The sequence below is a fragment of the Mustela nigripes genome, chromosome 17, assembly GCF_022355385.1.
Source record: "Mustela nigripes isolate SB6536 chromosome 17, MUSNIG.SB6536, whole genome shotgun sequence".
Classification (NCBI taxonomy): Eukaryota; Metazoa; Chordata; class Mammalia; order Carnivora; family Mustelidae; genus Mustela; species Mustela nigripes.
In genome coordinates, this window is record NC_081573.1 from 34137439 (window position 1) to 34155160 (window position 17722).

At 55.0% G+C, this 17722-nt stretch overlaps 1 protein-coding gene and 1 long non-coding RNA gene across 7 annotated transcripts in view; one reads left to right on the plus strand and one right to left on the minus strand.

Annotated features, from left to right (window-relative positions):
- Positions 1–8930: 8930 nt before the first annotated feature.
- Positions 8931–13737, minus strand: LOC132005578 (uncharacterized). Of its 5 annotated transcripts, XR_009400842.1 has the most exons (7): positions 13466–13638; positions 12737–12890; positions 12340–12454; positions 12157–12217; positions 11229–11279; positions 9929–10800; positions 8931–9203 (listed from the first exon to the last, which is right to left on the minus strand). It is a non-coding gene; the product is annotated as an uncharacterized LOC132005578 (long non-coding RNA). The 5 variants fall into 5 exon arrangements; XR_009400838.1 differs by having other exon boundaries at positions 8931–10800; XR_009400841.1 differs by lacking the exon at positions 13466–13638 and adding an exon at positions 13242–13330 and having other exon boundaries at positions 8931–10800.
- The window catches only part of NDRG4 (NDRG family member 4), a 40210-nt gene continuing 35702 nt past the window's right edge, over positions 13215–17722 (plus strand). Inside the window, exon 1 of one of the 2 annotated variants that reach the window (XM_059382849.1) lies at positions 13215–13319. Coding sequence is in view for 1 of the 2 variants with exons in the window: in XM_059382847.1 (XP_059238830.1) it covers positions 13884–13920 (37 nt within the window). In the remaining variant the exon portion in view is untranslated. Of the gene's footprint in view, positions 13320–13750; positions 13921–17722 lie in introns of those variants that run through there. The other variant, XM_059382847.1, reaches the window with a different exon arrangement.

Sequence of the window (17722 nt, forward strand, 5' to 3'; positions counted from 1 at the left end):
AGCCCCACATAGGCTCCATGCGCAGCACAGAGTCTGCTGGAGATTCTCTCCCTCTCCTCGCTCTCCACCTCTCACTGCTCCCAGGGTCTCTCTAAAATAAATAAATAAAATCTGAAAAAAAAAAAAAAAAAAAAAACCTACCACCCCAAAATAACCACTGTTAGCATTTGGTAAACCAAATGTACCAGTAAGAACCCAAGCTGGTGCCTCGTTTAAAAATGATCCAATGCTTTTTATTTTTTTATGATTTCAGACTGTCCTGCCTGGTTGCTGAGCCTGGGCACACAGACAGAAGAGCCCTTGGTGAACAGCCACCCCAGTCACAGGACGCAAGTCCCAGCTCTGAAATCCGCAGGGCTCCTATAAGCGGGAGTTCCAACGAAAAACAGCAACAGTGGGAAAATATCTGGAGGGTAGTAAAATGACAAAGAGCCCAATGAACACATTTTAAAAGTACATTCACATTTGAAAAACAGAGTTATTAAATTAGCAAGAGGGAACACATTAGACAGGGCAGAGCTGAGTTTCCAAATGTCTTTCTGGAAATAATTAACTTCTGGCGGCAGGCGCGGAGTACGTTCCCGGCAAGTGGGAGGTGGCTCTGGGGCTGGAAACTGGAAGGTGGCCCTGGGGAAGGGCTGTGCAAGCTGAGGGTGGGGGAGGGGCGGGCCCAGGTGGGTCCCAGCATCGCGCGAGGCATTTGGGCAGAACAGTAAGAGCACGGGCTGGGAGATCTGGGCCAGTATCTGCTCTCCCACCTACCCGCGGTTAGGGTTGCCAGCACGTTTCTTAACTTCCCCACGCCTTGGTTTTCCCTTGCGGCAAACACAGATAATCTAGACTGCTACTTCATTGGATAGTGGTGACCAATATACAGAAGGTTGCAGAGGAATTAGCAGTCTGTGGTGAACACCCAAGGCTTACAGGGGAGTGCTGTGGTTGCTCCTATCATGAATGAGACAGAACAAGGGCAGGCAAGCGTCCAGGAGGTTTGCAGCTGATGCTGGAGAAGGAAGGGACTGAGGACCACGCAGCTCACCAAAATGACTTGGAATCTTAGAACGAGGCTCTTGCTGATTCACTGTAGGCAAGAAATTATGCGGTGATGTTCAAAGCCGCAAAGCTAGCTCAAGAGCCTCTGGGGAAATAGATCGATCCTGGTGAACTAGTCAGCGATTGCTGCAGTATTGCTGGATAACAACCATCCCCAAGTTCAGGGGCTTACAGCCAGTGAGGGTTTGTGTCTTGGGTTGGTTTGGTTTGCTTTGCTTAGGGGTCTGCAGATGGGCTGGTACGGCTCTGCGCTGGTCCCCAGGGCCTTGCCAGGCCTGCTCCCTGCATCTTATTCTGTTGGCTCTGGCCTGTGGGCAGTGGCTACCCAGTATGTGTCCTTTTCAAGTCAACAGACAGCAAGGGCCACCCCCCCCCCCAACCTGAGAAGCACACAGGTGGCCTCTGCCGACATTTCATTGGCCAAAGCAAATCATGTGGCCAAGCCTGGGGTCAGCAGGGAAAGGGCGTTACACTGCCCTGGGGTGGGAGAGGACAGAGCAGGGAAGGAAGACCTGGTGAACAACACAGCAGTCAGTCTCTCCCAGCCGAAAGAAGCAGCCCCATGGACCAGGAGGTGTCTGGGTGTCTGGGTCCCCGGAGCTGGCGGCACCAAGTGCCAATGCAATGATGATGCTGGCACGTGGGGCTCCCTGGATACTGAACACACAGACTCAGCTGTCTCGCTGCCGGCAGGCAGGCTCTTCAGCCCGTGCTCTCTTCCTTCTGAGGAACAGCATGTTGTGGATCTAGCTCCGCTCACTCGCTCTCTTGTGCCTCCTGAGAGGGGCCTCTGCAAAGCAAATGTCAGTTGCCCTGGGTCCAGCACAGTTCTGGTGATGGGAAATTGATCAAGATACAGAATCCAGGGATGCTAAGTCAGAGGAAGGGGGTCGTGGCAAGGTTTGGGGAAGCCCATCCCTTCCATCGGCAAGGTCTTAGGATGGAGGAAAAAGAGCCTGGAAGACAGGACTCTGGAATTCTAGGCCTCGTTCTGGAGCCATCCGGCATGATCTCTGGCAGAGTGCTTGGCCTCGCATTTCTCTCCACGGGCCACCTGCTTTGGAATCACTGGGGAAGCTGGTTAAAGACACAGGTTCTTTAGTAGCCCTAGCTGGTGCTAACCAGGATCCTAGGGTCAGAGCAGCGGCTGTGTGGGTCACGGCATCTCCAGAGGGTTCTGAGAAGCTCAGCCAGTCTCTCAGGACCCAGGAGTTTTGAGCTTAAAAGTAGGGAAGAGAGGGGCACCTGGCTGGCTCAGTCGGTGTAGCCTGTGACTCTTGATCTCGGGGTTGTGAGTTTGAGCCCCTCGTTGGGTGTACAGATTGCTTTTTTAAAAAATCATTGTAAAAGAAAACAAGCAGGGAGGAGAAACAGATGCTTGCTCTCTGGTTTTATGTGCTAATTCCTTTTCCAGCATTCCGTGGTGCTAGCCATGATGTTATGCCCCCACTAAACTGAGCTACTACCCATTTTACAGACGTGGAGAAGGAGGGGAAGGTGGCGCTGCTGGCGCCTCGAGGCCAGCCAGCTGGTCCTGTGGAACCCTTGGCTTCTCCGTTCTTCTGGGAGCCCTTCCTCCCAAGTGCTTCGATCCAAACCCATCCTTCCTGGCCCACAGGAGGCAAGATATAGGGAACTGTCAAGACATTTATCAGTGTTTACTGTCCCTTGAGTTCTTTGCTGACTGCATTATGCACATTGTCTCTTTTAGTCCTGTAAGGATCCAGTGAGATAGTTAATGAGGAGGAAAATAATGTGCAAAGAGATGGAGCGACTTGCTCAATGTCACACAACTCCCAGCAGTGGGCTGCGACAGCCTTGGAGCATCTTGTCCCCAACCTTAACCCTATACCTGAGCGCCTCTCCTGGTCCCAGTGGCGAGAAGGGGGAGGACGATGAACCTTCTCCATTGGGCTTTCTGCTCCAAGACCCAGAAGAGAAAACTCAGACATGCCTCTTAGTGCTTTATCTCTTTCCCCACCATACATCACACACATGCACACATACACTCACCGGCAACCCACACCAGCGCACACAGCAGCCGTGTTGGGCGGGGGACAGTGAGTTTGGGCTTTGCTGCTGCCACTGCTTTGCTCAGAAAGCTGGGAGCCTGCTGAAAGTGTCGGCTGGCTTGGCAAAGAGGAAACTGCTCACAGGGTGGTTCTCGTGGGTGGGAAGAGGGGACAGGCTGTGCCAGACACCAGGATCCTGCTGAGACCCAAAGAAGCTGTGTGGGGGGAAGGGAGAGAAGAGAGGGAAGATGAGGGCAACGAGCTGCCCTTGGTCCCCTCCGGGGCACGCAGCGAGGTTGCAGCTCTGGCAGGCAGCATCTGGGCGCCTGTGGGAGGTGAGTAATGGGTCATAAATAATGCATCAGGGTAAGGCAGGGGGCAGCTGAAGGAGGAGAGAGACTCTGGACTTGGAGCCAGGAGACAGGGGCGGGAAGCCCACCCTTGCCTCGAAAGGCTGGGTGCCTTCCTCTCGTGAGCTCTGCTTCCCACAGTGTAAGCCTGGGACACTAATCCTGATGCCCACCCACTGGGAGGACAGCGAGACAGAATGTGTGCAAACAGAAAGGTCTGTTCCAAATGGGAGGCAGTGTTCCTGCTATTACAGTTATTATGACTTCTAGAGAGGCAGGAGGTCGCAGTGGGCTGTAACAGAGACTCTGAAGCCACACTGCCATTCTTCAGTCCCAGTCACTGGCTGTGTGAGCAGGCACGTGACTTTGCCTGTCTAGGCCTCAGTTTCCCAATCTGTAAAATGGACACAATGATAGCACCCATCACATGGAGTTACGAAGAGGACTGAAGGGGTTAAGGATGCTTAGCACTTGGAACAGTGCCCAGTGCATTGAAGTATCCGAGAGCTGCCTGTCGCGTCCTCTGGCCGTCGGGCACCCTCGTGGTACTTCCGTGCTGGGATCTGTTAGGACTCATTGTGTGCCTGCTCCCTCCGCCATTCATATATTGAAATCCTAACCCCAGGGGTAAATGTTGTAGGAGGTGGAGCCTTTGGGAGGTGATGAGGTCATGAGGGTAGAATCCTCCTAAGTGGAGTTAGCGCCCTCATAAAAGAGACCCCAGAGAGCTCTCTCTGCTCCCCACCAACGGGAGGCTGCTGCTGTCTATAATCCCAAAAGGCCCTCCCCGGACCCTGGTCTCACACCTCCAGCCTCCAGAGCTGCAGACAAGCCACCCAATCTGTAGTAGTTGTCAGAGTGACGGGAGATGCCTAAGACGGGGCGGTTAAGCTGACGTGAGTGTGGGGGCGGTGGTGGGGTGCGCTCCGGACCCTGCCCGGCCCTGCGTGCTGTCCCTAATGATTATGGAGGCAGCAGGTGCGGTGCCCAGAAACGGCATCTTAGGCCTGAGGCTGTGGGTGGTCCAGGATGCCGACTCTCCCTGCCCAGCTTCAGTGCTCACACACCAGCCAGCGGCTCTGTTCCCCTAGGAGGCCGCTCGTGCCTTCCCTGCAGCCCCAACCAACCCAGCCAGCTTTGTCTCAGGATCGAACTCTAACCCATCTTCAGACTTGCGACCTTCCAATTAACTTAAGCCTCTGATGTAATAAACCCAAAATACAAAAAAAAAAAAAAAAAAAAAAAAAAGCACTTCACGTGTCTTTTCAGATAGGACGTGCGATGCTTACGGTCATAAACCAATTCAGTTCAAGGGTCATAGAGTAAACGACCCCCAGGTGCGGTCCGGTGTCGGGAGGGACTAGGCCAGGTTTTGATTGCTGCTGGGAATGCTGAGTACATTCAGGGCTTAGGGCCACACAGATGTATTTCCTTACAGATCTCCAGGTCCAAAGTCTGAAATGGGTCTCACTGGGCCAAATTCAAGGTGTCCGCAGGGCTGCATTCTTCTTGGAGGCTTTAGGGGAGTATCCACTTCCTTGATTTTTCCAGATGTAGAGACTGCCTGCTTCCCCTGGCTTGTGGCCTTCCTGCAGCGGCGCTTGCAGGCCACATCCTTCTCCTACCACCATCTCTGCTCTCTCCCGCCTCTCCTCCATGTTGAAGGACCCTTGTCATCACATCTTGACCCCTCAGAAAATGCAGGATAATCTTTCTATGTTAAAATCAGGTGATCAGCAACTTCATCTCACCTGCTACCTTTGTTCCCTTCCGCCAAGTAATGCGACCTATCCCCGGGCTCCCGGGATCAGGACGCGGACCCATCGGGATGTGGGGGATCGGTCTGTCTACCGCAGATACTAGCATTTGTGGGTTGTCTATGGTAAACTCAGCACCGGGTGGGTGGCTTACAAACATTCACTCCCTCTCTTATTTCTTCAACAATATTGGCATATGAGGCCCAATGCCGGAGGCTAAAGCTGAGCAGCCAGTGAGACACAGTCCCTGCCCTCAGGAAGCTCACAGTACAGGGCAGAGAGGGACCCGTGCGTAGACACTCATGTACGGGCTTTAGGGAGGGTGTTTGAGTCATTTACTTCATGTGTCCACACCTGTTTCTTCCTGTGTAAAATCAGAAAATTAGTCTATGGCCATACCACCCTCAACATGCTGGATCTTGTCTGGTCTCAGAAAAATAGAGTGGCAACTCTCTCTCCAAATGTTGGGAGAATCAAATGCGATAGCATATGTACCTACCCTCTTAGAAGTATGCCTCCCACACAGTAGGGGCTTAATGAATGGAAGATTATTAATATTGGTATATTATTATTAAGCATGTGGTATGATGGGCAACAAAGGAGGGGAGTCAGGGAATCATGGAGTCACATGAGGTCCAAATTGACACCCCAGGGATAAGCAGGATTAGCTAGGGGAAGTATAGGAAGTGAAAGAAAGGGTCCCCAGGGAGAGAGAGTGCATGTGCAAAGGCCCTGTGGTGAACAGGACCCTCAATCCTCATAAGACCCTCATACCACCCCAGGTCTCTTGCCGCTATGTATGTATAGGAGTTGTGCTCCCTCCCCAAAGGTCCAGAAGCCATAGGGATCCCCTGGATTCTTAGCATCTAGCTCCAAGGTGGCTGAATGATTCACTATACATACTTTACTCATCACAAGGATCCTCACTGTTGTCCCACTGTGTGGCCTGGAGCCACAAAATCTGGCATCCTAACAGCCATTAACCAGTGGGCCCCAACAAGGTGCCAGGTCCTAGACCAGTGCTTCTTCAGTTCACAACTTCTCTCCTCATGGCTTTATAGTTAGACGCATGTGCAAGAGGAGGAAACTTGCGTAACGTCATGCAGGGAATAGATGGGGGAACCTAAGGCTGTCTGACTCCCCATCAGGAGGGCCACACAGGCCGGCAGCCCAGGCTTTGATGGCTCAGCCCCAGGCACGGAGGCCGGACAGAGGAAAACGGGCTGAGGCAGAGACTTTTGAAAAATAGCTAGTTTACCCTAGATTCAACTTAGGGGGGGCCAGAGCCTGGGGGGAAGGCCAGGGCAGAGGCCAGGGCATTTGTTAAAAAGAACACACTCCTCTCTTTCCCAGGATAAGTTGCAACAGCAGCAAGCCCCAAGATCGGAAAGGAGACCCTGGCTTGGACACTTAAGGGAGAGTCCCAGCCTGCCCTCCCGCCCTCAGCAGAGCCTGGCCTTTCCCAAGGGCAGGGACAGCTGATCTCAAGCTAGTGCAGGAGCCAGAGGGAGCCTCTCAGTTCTCTGTTCTTTACCTTGGGACAAAGCTGGATGGACTAAAGGGAAAAAATGCACGTGGGGGGTTCCTGGTATGGGGCAGTGGCTCCTGACCCCTCGTCCTCAAAGCTAGCAAACTTGGGCCACCTCTTTTCTCTTGGGGACCCCTGACCTGTATCACATCATGATATCCAGCCTACCTTCTTGGAGTTAAACTACTGGCATCTGTGCAGTTAGGGTTCAGCTCAGCAGGCCTGGGTTGCTCAGATCCTGCACATTCTAAAGACAGTACTTGCCTTCCCTCCCGCTCCTGGGAGGTAGATAACCTCTGAGCCTCTGGAATGTTCTAATTGCAGCTTGGGTACGTCTGGGGCCATGGGCCACACTGTATGGGTTTGCCCAGGTGGGGGACAGTAATAATATGACTTATGGAGAATGCTGGTTTGGGATCACTGAAGGCCCTGGGCCCTGCTGCATAGGTGGACCTCTTGGGGTCCAGAGATGGATCGGCTAAGCTCAGTCACACTGGTGCTGCGTTCTTATGGGACCAATAAAACTCTGGACACCAAGGCTCAGGTGAGCCTGCCTGACTAGTCCTCTGTACATGTTCTTGCTCCTGGCACCTAAAGTAAGCCTGTCCCGTGTGACTCCACTGGCTGGGGGGTGCCCCTGGAAACTCACGCCTGCGGGCCCCGCATGCTGCTCCTGCACGTTTTCTCTCTGCTGATGTGGCTCCATGTCGTATTGTGAAAATAAGTGGTAATGGTGAGGGGTGATGGCTTTTCTGAGTTCTGGGAGTTCTCTGTGCAAATCGCTGAGCGCGAGGGTAGCCTTGGGGACCCTGGTTACTTCCTCAGTTTCTAGCCTCTGGTCATTATGGGGCGGAGGACTCTGCGGGACACCTTGGCCTGGAGAGGGGAGGCCACCCACCCCTCCCCACCGCGGGCGGTCCAGCCACAGGGCCAAGTCCTCCCCAGGTGTAGGAATGGCACCTGTCTTGATTAACTCAAGCCTGGGTGGGGCTGGGACAATTGACACTGCAGAAAGGGGGCCACTTCTCCCCAGAACTTTGGGACAGAGGCTCTTCCAGCCACGTGTGTCCTCTTTGGAAAGAAAAATGACACTGCCTCCCCCAGAGAGAGCATCTCAGCTTTCGTCTGCTTCCTGCCAGACTCCGGTCTATCTGGAGCTCCCTGGAGCCCGCAGGAAATCTGCTTCCTTCTGCCCCTTAGGGTTCCCCTGACCCCTAGAGCTGGATAGAGGACAGCCTGGAGGGCCACCCCACCAGCAGGGCTGCCTTTCCCTAGAACAATTCCTACCCTTGAGGGAAACTGAGGCAAGCTCAACTAGGCCAAACTTCGCTCTGGTCCTTGTGACCAAACTAAAAACATTGGTTCCTGAGATTGGGGCCAAATAGCTTACCCCCAGGCCTGCCTCGGTTTTTTCTTTTTTTAAGTTGCTATTTGAAATGATTATAGATTTATAGGAAGTTGCAAAAAAGTACATGAAGTTGCCAAAGGAAAGGTCCTGTGTATTCTTCACTCAGCATTCTGCAATGGTAATATTTTACAAGATCAAAACCTCTGGCTTTAAAATGATACTGGCACAATCAGGAAAGTGAGGGCTGGCAACCAGTTCATCAGTTTCACTGAATGCCCCCCAAAACTTGCACAGGTGTGAAGACAATGAGGGCTTTTAGGCATGCCTTGTCCCCCGTCTGAGGATGGATGGGTTGGCATTGGCAGAAGACAGAGACCAAGTAGCCAGGCAAAACGAGGCTGCAGAGTGACCTTAGGAGGTCATCCAAGAGATGTGGGCAAAGCTGTCTTTGGGAGGATTGGGATTGCTTGCAACAAGCTTTCAATAATGAAAACTTGCTAACATCCTGAATGCCTAGTGATTGAGACTGGCCAAGGAGATAATGACACTCCCACACAGTAAAGATAATATAGCTATTGTGATTACGTTGTAGAAGAATAACTTTTATCGGGGTAAATGTTCATGATATACTGGCAAGGGGAAAAAAGAGCAGCAAAAATAATACAGGCAGTATGATTCTTTGGGGGATAACACACACACACACATACACACACACACACAAACTGCTGAAGGATATCAACCCCCAAGATATTAACATGTTAACACTGGTTATCTTTAGACAATGGCATTATGAGAGATTTTAATTTTCCTTCTGCATCTTATAAGTTTTATTAGAATTTTTAATTAGAATTCTTAAATTCTATTAGGACTACTAGAATTTTTAAATAATATTGCCAGATCCACCCTTTGTCTTGACGTAGCACAAACTCAGGCTCTGTGTGTCTGGTGAGACTTCCGGTGGGGGGTGGGGTGGGGAGGGGTCCTGCTGCCCTCTGGGGTGGGGGAGGAGATGGTAGGGTGTCCAGAGTTACCTGGAGAGCAAGAACTGGTCCTGCAGGAGTGGGTCTTTGCATGCAGGGAAGAAAGGGGGCAGCAACATTGCCAGTGCGTGGTCCAGGGTGTCCCAGGAGCAGGGAGCAGGTAATCTGGTGCCCGCTGAAATTCCAGATCCAGGCTGAGGCCTGACACTCACTCTCACCCACTTCCTGGTTCTTTACCTTCTGCTCACACACACCCTGCACTCTCGACCTCCTTTCAGGAACTCCTGGCAGGGTTGAGCTCTGAGCCTCCCTGAGCTTTGTGGAAGGCCTGGCTGACCTAATGGAGGAAGGATGGGTGGTGTCTCCCCCATCATCCCTTTTTCCATCTCCATCCGCTGACTTTCCACCTCTCAGATGCCTCTTCCTCCAGGAAGCTCTTGCTGACTCCTGCAGGCCCCCACCATACTGCATGCTAACCTCAATCACGCATGTTAGCAGAGTTGGCCTAGTACCTAGATTATGGGACTCTAAGCTGGTTTCTTCCATCAGTGCATAAACCTGATTCGCTCTGGTTCACCAGTGCACTCCACAGCACAGGTCTTGGCACCAAAGAGGCACTCAACCAACCCCATAAAAGAAGAGAAAGGATCCACTCTTCTCCCCCTGAGGCCCTTTGGCTCACAGTGAGTGGAGAGTGTGAGTGGGGGGTGGGGGTGGTTCCTGCCTCACCCTCCCTGCCAAGAGAGCAAGCTTCCGTGGCCCCAGGCTCTTCTGTGCCTCCGACTCCACCTGCTAGTTCTTTTACTTTACTTTCTACTTGCTCCAGTCATGGTCACGAGGGGACTGGAGAGGAATGGTGACTCAGCCCAATTCATCACCACAATGGAAAAACCCAGTCACCTGTCCTCCTGGCAACAGGACCGGAGCTGCCTCTGCGTCTGGAAGGGCAGCAAGCCATACTGCTTTCAAGGTCCTTTCGTCTTTCACCTGCTGAAAAATCAAAGACTTGAAATATGGAGGTGCACCACCGTGGACACTGTAGACCTGCAGCACCGTGAATCTCAGCAACCTGAGCTGCTGTGTTCCCCACATGGTGGCCTCATCGCGGCTTCACATGTGCCCTGTGGTCGGAAGCGCACACCGTCAGGCTTTTGGCCACCAGCACCTGAGTTGCCCTTCCTACAAGGCAGAGCCCACCTCCTTCGAGAGGATCACAGAGCGTCTTCTCCCAGCCTCCCTTGCAGCTTTGGCAGACGACCTGCTCTGGGCACCTCCGATCAGACACGTGCATGCTTGACCATGATTTAGAAATGAATGGCACAAGGAAGACAAGGCCACATGGGAGACCATGCTGACGAGGACACAGAAGCAGCGGCAGCAGCACTTGAAGCTTCAGAGGCAGCCATGGTCCCGCTGGATGGAGTGCCTGGTGTCCTTGTCCATGGGCAGTGCCAACTGCAGCAGCTGTGCCCACGGATGGCAGTGGTGGCTTTGACACCAGACCAATGCTGCCGCATTGGGCCAGAGCTGCCTGCCCTCCTTTTGGCAAAGGCTTTTCTGCTTCAACTGGCCATCGTCAGGCTCTATTTGCTGCAGCTGCCGAGACTGCTGCATTAGCTGGAATTTCCAGATGGGGAAACAAGACTCAGAGGCATCTTCAGAAAGGCTGTGTCTCGTCTCCAGCAGGGGTGCAGGCTGCTCTCCTGCCCATTTTACAGATGGCAGAGGGGAAGTCCAGCAAAGGCAGTGACTCAGGCAACACCTTTCAGGTCCTTAGGAGCAAGGCCAGGGGATGCGTCTTAGAGGCCCCAGTCCCAGCCACCAGCTTGGCCCTCTGCCGGGCTCTGCCCTCCTCTGTTCAAAGCCCTGCCATCTGGCCCGTCCTCAAACAGCACTGCCTCCGGCACAGTGTGTTAAAGATGAAGGGAGCCCAAGAGCAGAAGGGACTGAGAGCTGGCCCTTCTGCTGACTCAGCAGGGACTCCTCCTTTCCTGGCATGACTACCATCCCATCCAGAAGGGGCCGGGGCCCCCTCTACTTGCTGGTTCCCCAAGTTAAGCACCTATGTTTGGTGCAACAGCCCCTCGCCTCAGGGGTGGGGAGTAGGGGTTCTTGCAATTATATTTCTTCACCATCAATTAAGTATCCACTTTTAAGGGTTCAAACCTGTAACCTACCCCACCTGGGGTTCATGAATTACCTGAACCTCCTGGATCGTGTGTCCCAGTTCAAGGCCATGGCAGATGCCATTCTGCACACAGACAGACATGACATAGTGTCAACGCTTTTGTTAGGCAGCACTGAGACCCTCCTGGGGCCTGTGTTCCCTTCAAGGAATTCAGAACAGGCCCCATGAATTATGTTACTAGAATATCCACAGTGAGGTTTGTTTGATGACTAGGTGTGAATTTATTAAAAAGGGCAGAACTCAGGGTAGCCTGAATCTCTAATACAATCATAACAATTTAATCATCAATAACAGCAACTATTCAGTGATCACTTAAACCACGTGTCAGACCCCACATTAAGCATTTTCTTTATGAGCCATCATTTAACTCTTTTTTAAAGATTTTTTAAAATTTATTTGACACACAGAGAGAGCACAAGCAGGAGGAGTGGCAGGCAGAAGGAGAAGAAGTCCTCCCACTGAGCGGGGAGCTCAACGCGGGACTCCATCCCAGGACCCTGGGATCATGACCTGAGCCAAAGGTAGAAGCTTAACTGACTGAGCCACCCAGGCGCCCCCCCCCCATTAATTAATTGTTACAAGAACCCTATGAAAGTTCATCACCCCAATTTCAGAATATGGCACGAAAGCTCAGAGAGGTGAGTAGTTTGCTGGACATCACACAGCCAGGAAATTAACCACTCAGCCTGTGCTCTTAAGGACTGGCTCCAGACTTGTATATATAGAACCACAGTCTCCTGGATGTTTTGGTCACACGGGGCCACTCTGTCACCACTGACATCACCCATCCCCTTCACAAAAGTGGAAGGTGAGAGGCAGGGATTTCCCCAAGGTGAGCCCCAGGGCTGTAAGGAGAACCCAAGTTTGCTGCCTTCCATGTGATTCTTATACTGTACCCCAAGCAGGAGCATGCACCCCATCTCAGGCGGCCAAGTCTTACCGGTTTCTTCAAGGCAGAAGAGTCAGTTCAATGCCCTGGCAGACTCCAACATAGCCTGGAGCTGAGGGAAAGCCATGACCTTAGCCCAACCCAGCCCAGACGAAGGGGAGGAAGTGCTGTAGGATCTTCTTGACCTCCCACCCAATGTCATCCTGGATCTCCCAGATGACTGGTCCAACTCACTGGCTCTGCAAAAAAATAGGCTGGAATCCCGGAGAAGGCAGATCCCTGAGCAAGGTCACCAGCAGGGCCTCAACAGAGCCACCTTGCCGTCTCCACAAGCACTGTTCTGGGCTGTCTTGACCAAGTAAATTCATTCAGGTCATTAGATTTCCATTCTCCCTACAGTTGGACTCCATCTAGGGGCTTTGGCGCTGCCTCATTTGGAGTGACAGGTGAGAGCAACGTCACTGGGTCAGACCAGAGTCAGCCTGAGGAAGACAGGGCTGGGCCAGTTCCCCTCCCTGAGGAGAGCAGAGACGCTGACACTCTGAGCGGGACCCTGGGGGCCCAGAACACCTTTACCGGGAGATCATCACCCCCCACGAGTTCCCCCAAGGAAACCCTGGGGCTCTGAAACCTGGACAAGGCTCCAGGGCCCCTGAGCACCAGGTTCTTTCCGATCCCCCAGGGCTTTTCCCGATCGGCTCCCAGGAGGCGGCGGGTGGGGCCAAGCCGCCGGGGCTGACGGAGGCTGCTGTCCCCACCGGCTGGCCAGGCTTCCCCTCGGGAATCTAAACAAAGACGGACACAAGGTCTCCCCCCTTCCCCGGAGCCCGACGCCGCGCGACCGCAGGGGGACAAGCGGGGTGCGCGGGCGGGGGCCTTCCACCGCACCCCGCGGGCACTCAGCGGCGGGGCCCCTTCCCCCCCGACGCCCGTTGGGCGCTCCCGCCACCGCAGGAGGTGGAAACCCAGCGCCCGGGACCGCCTGGGGCGCGGCCAGCCCGCGGGGCCCAGGCAGCCGGCGGAGCGCCCACGCCCGCCACACCCACGTGGGCACGCCCCCCGCGGCGCACCGCCCCCAGCCCGGCCCCCGCCCCCCGCAGCGGCAGCTCGGCGGAGGGGCTCCCGGCTGCCCGCACCTGCACCCGCGCGTTGGCGGCCCCGGCGCCGAGGCCCCGCTCCCCGCCTGCGCGTCTGTCTCGCTCATATCACCCTCGGTGAGTCGGCGGCGCCCTCGGCCCTTCTCCCCCACTCCCCCCTTGCCGCGGCGGCTGAGGCCAGTCCACCCACCCGGAGCCTCCTCCCCGCGGGCCCCGAGACTCGCCAGCCGCGCGCCCCTTCGCTCCCGCCACGTTTTGCTTACGAGAGTGGCGCCCCCTCCCTCCTTTCCCGCCAGGCTTGGGGACCCCCCGGGTGTCGCGGTGGGGGAGGAGCGGGCGGCAAGTCCTCTTTGTTAGGGCTACAGGCGCCGGGGCCCCCCGCCCGCCGCCGCCGGGAGTGTCACCCGCACCCACCCCGCGCGCTCCCTCCGCCTCCCGGAGCTTACCCCGACCAGGTGGCGGCGCGCGCCTTTTAGGGGTGCGCGGTCGTGCAATTGGTGGATTTTTTTAACCCGTTTTGGAGGGAGGGGGAGCGCGGCGAGGAGGGGGGGCGGCGAGAGCGCTCCTGGCTCCCGGCAGCTCCGCCTGCCTCGCTCCTGGCTCTCCTGCTGCTCCGCTCCTCGCCTCCCGCGCTCCTCTCCCGGCCCGGCAGAGCGCGCTCCCCGACGCCGCAGCGCGGAGATGAAGGTGCTGGGACACAAGATCGAACTGCTGACAGGTACCGCCGGCTCTGCCCGCGGCCGCCCCGGAGCGCGGCCCTCGCCGCCCGCCACTTTCCGAGTTGGAGCGGGAGCCCCGCGCGCCGGCCGGGGTTTGGGGCGGCTTGGGCTCAAGCTGGAGGAGGGGGTGCTGTTGCCAGCTGATTCCGAGCTTGTGCGCTGTCTGTTCCTGTGCGGAGCCCGGCGGCGGGAGAGGACGTGGGGCTGTGCTCTGCCTGGCTGTGCTCCAGCCCATGGGGCCGGCGTTTCGCCGGCCGGAGCGTGGGCCAGGGGAGTGGCCCCTTGGAGTCTCCGACTAGCCGAGCACTAGTCAGGTCATCGAAAGGGAGCTCAGAGCCCCTGCCTTCCATTCAGTGTCCCCTATAAAAAAAAAAAAAAAAAAAAGCTCTCTGGGCTCTCACCAGGACCCCTGCCAAAGGCCTCTTATTTCCTGCTCCGCCGCGACGATTTGAGCGCCTCTCCCTAGCAAGAGAAGTTTCTTCCTGGGAGTAGAGGCCAAGTGGTCTGGGAAGTGGGAAGCGAGATGGGACCGAGCTGGCGGGGACCTTGGGCCTTGGGGCCCCGTGGAAACCACCTCCAGGTTGCTGTGGCTGGAGATCAACAGAGGTCGCTGGGTATGCCCAGAAGTGGAGGCAGAACAGAGAGCAGGGACAAGGGAGCTGGCATCTGGAAGGTGGGAGAGCTCTCCCAGGCATGAGGTCATAGAGACTCAGGCAGGGGGAAGGGGGCTAGAAAGGGAAACATCCTGGACCCCCCTGCCCCAGTCCCAGGGCCTGGATGGCGGAGGTGCTCAGTCAGTGTGTACTGGGGGGGGGGGGGGGGGGGTATCTGTGTCCTGTACCAGTCCTTTGGCACCTGGCAGGCTTTGGTTTCTGACCTCCAGGACTGAAACCGTCTGGTGCAAGAGAACAGAGCACAGGAACCCTGGTACAAGACAGCGAAGGGGGCAGCAGTGTGGGGGTGCACTTAGGAAACAGGTTGGAGTCTGAGGTTGCTGGAGGGAAGCAGAGAGATTTGAGCACATGGCAGTGTTTGAACTGGACCCTAAAAGACCATTTCTGTTACTGGAGAGAGAGGTGGCATTCCAGGCTGCAGATGGAGAGACCTGCTCATACACAGGCCCTGGGAGTGATGCGGAGGGGCCGGCACAGGGGGGAAGGAGGTCTGGTGCACTTTCCGGCTGTGAGTGAGAGCTAACTCACCTGCAGCTCACGACAGGCTCACAAGGGAAGCACTGGAAAATCTGCCCAGGTGCTCAGCAGGGCCACCTCTGAGCCCAGTTAGCCACCGGTGCTAGCCCTCCCCTCCCTTATGAGCTTTTCCCTGTAGAGCTCACTTGAGGCCGGCCAGCCCACAGGACTTTAAAGGGAACTGCACAGGCCACTGCACTTGCTAATGCCCTTGAGGGAAGTTTTTACAAGCCCGTGGGTGTTGGAGCCCTACATGGAAGGCAGAACTTCTGGATCCTCCCCTTCCCGTCTTTGGCTTCAGAAGGGCCTGGAGGAAGAATGCTCTCAGGAGGCATGTGTGGGGGCTCCAGTGGGGGGTCCAGGGGCAGTGCGCTGTTACCTCCTGAGTACTGGGGTCAGGGCCCCTCCCTCCCTCATCAGACAGGCTTGAGCATTCTGGCAGACTCTGTAAGCCTCCTCCCCCGCCCTCCCTGCTGGCCAGCTGGAACAGGATCCCTTTAGGCACTGTCACACTGTTGTTGTGGGTCACAGGCCCCCACCCTTGCATCTCTCACCAGGGCCTGAAAACCAGTGCATCCCTTCACTCTGCCTTGTGGTCTTTGCAGCCATTCCCCCAACCCCTTCCTGTCTTCTTCTTTGTCCCACAGACAAGTGTTCAAATCCCAACCCCACTGCTCCCCAGCTTAACCTCTCTGACTTCAGGTTTCTCCTCTTAGAGATGGAACTTCTGACCCCTTCCTCTGAGAGTCGGCATGAGGCTCTCTGAGGTAGCACAGGTGAGGGGCCTTGCCCCAGTGGGCATCTCTGGGGCTTCATCTTCCTTCTGGTTCCTTAATCTTTGCTGTTCCTGTAATGGAGAGTTCCCCCCCACCTTCCCCTGGCTGGTTGGCCCCTAGGAAGTTAGGTTCTGTCCCTACTCCACCTTACCCTGCTCACCTGCATCTGTGAGATTTTGACCCGCCTCTTCCGTCGGATGATGAGCAGGTCAAGGTCAGCACAGTGCCCAGTTTATTGTGGAGGCATACAGCAAGTGCCCCATAATTGTCGGCGGAACCCGGGCACACCTAGCCTGTCCATCTGATATGTCTCCAGGATGTCTCCAGGATAATTTCTTAGAGACCTGTAACTCCCTGCCCCCCACGTCAGCATTAGCGAATGATTCATTAAACCTGTTGGCTGAATGCCTACTTCTCCAGCTTGTTTATAGTTTTCACATTCTCCCCGTTTGTTAGTATGCCCATTTTCCCAGTGAGGTCAGTCCCTTCATATAGCTGGGAAGAGGGGGAGCTCAGCTGCGGCCCTGAGTCCTGAGTCATCCTGTGTGTTCAGACTGCCTGGCTTCGGGCCAGTCTCTGAGCTGCTCTACACTGCTCCCATCTGTAAAATGGGATCATCACAGCACCTACCTGCTTGTGTTCCTCAGCAGTGAGCTGTGAGAACAGGCATGAATGCTGAGGGCAGTGTCCGGCAGGCAGTCAGCAAATGGTAGTTGTAGGGCTGATGTCCCCAAGTTTTTTCCATGTCCTGGGGTCTTGTCTTCTGGAATGTTCCAGTTCTTTCTCTGGCTTCTCCACACAATCCTGATTGCCCTGAGGTGTGCCCCTGAGGGACTCTGCTAAGATCTCAGGTTCCTGTCACATGGGACAATTTGGGGCACAGCATCTGGAGTGACATCACAGCTCTGACATCAGGTGCGGAAAGCCAGGTGCCCCTCTCCTGTGGGGTCAGGAAGGTGTCCGGAAGGTGTCACACGGAGCCTGAGCATGTCTATTTGTTGCAGAGAGAAGTGGGTGGTAGGGGCCGTTCTAGGAAGTCTCACAGAGGACCGATGCCCACGGTGACCAGCATTTTCCAGACGCCCTCGGTGTCTTGACGGGTCGGGAGGGCAGGGATTTGGCGACCAGAGAATGTAATGTCAGGCTCTCCTTTGTTTTTCTCAGCTCCTCAGAAAATTCTTAATTTCTCTGAGCCTCAGTCTCCTGGCCAGCAAAATGGGAATAGGGGCCGTCCCTCATGACCACCATGAAAAGGAGCCCAGGACGCTGCCAGGCCCATGCACAAACTTGCTACCGTCCTCGAAGGCAGACTCTCGGTGCCTTTTGTGGTGGGGGCAAGCGGGCCATCAATCTGCTTGCACAGAAGAAGGTGATGGCTCGTGTGCATTTGTTCGCAAACAGTATGCCTCCAGGGTGGCTTAGAGACCAGAGAGAGCTCTAACAGTGCGGATTTGGGACCCTAGTGTGGTCCCTTGGGAGCCTTGATATTGGATGCTGGAAGTGGCTTAAAAATGCCCAAATTTAATCACTTGATGTGTGATTAAAAAGCCAAACTTTTGCCTGTTCTGTCTGGAATTTCAGTGTCGTTTTAATGCATGGAATATGTAGTCCCACACAATTTCGTAGACGACCTTTAAATAGTGTTTGAGTCTTGGCAGGTGTGTTGACCCACATTTTACATGTGGGGGAAAATGAGAAGCATAGATTTATCCCAGGAGGCTGAAAATAGGATCCCCAAACCTCATCTCCCGTTTATCCATTTCAGCAAACGTCGCGATTTCGCCGGGGCGGGCAGGGGAACTGCAAGGGTGGGTGTGGGGGACACCCAGACAGGT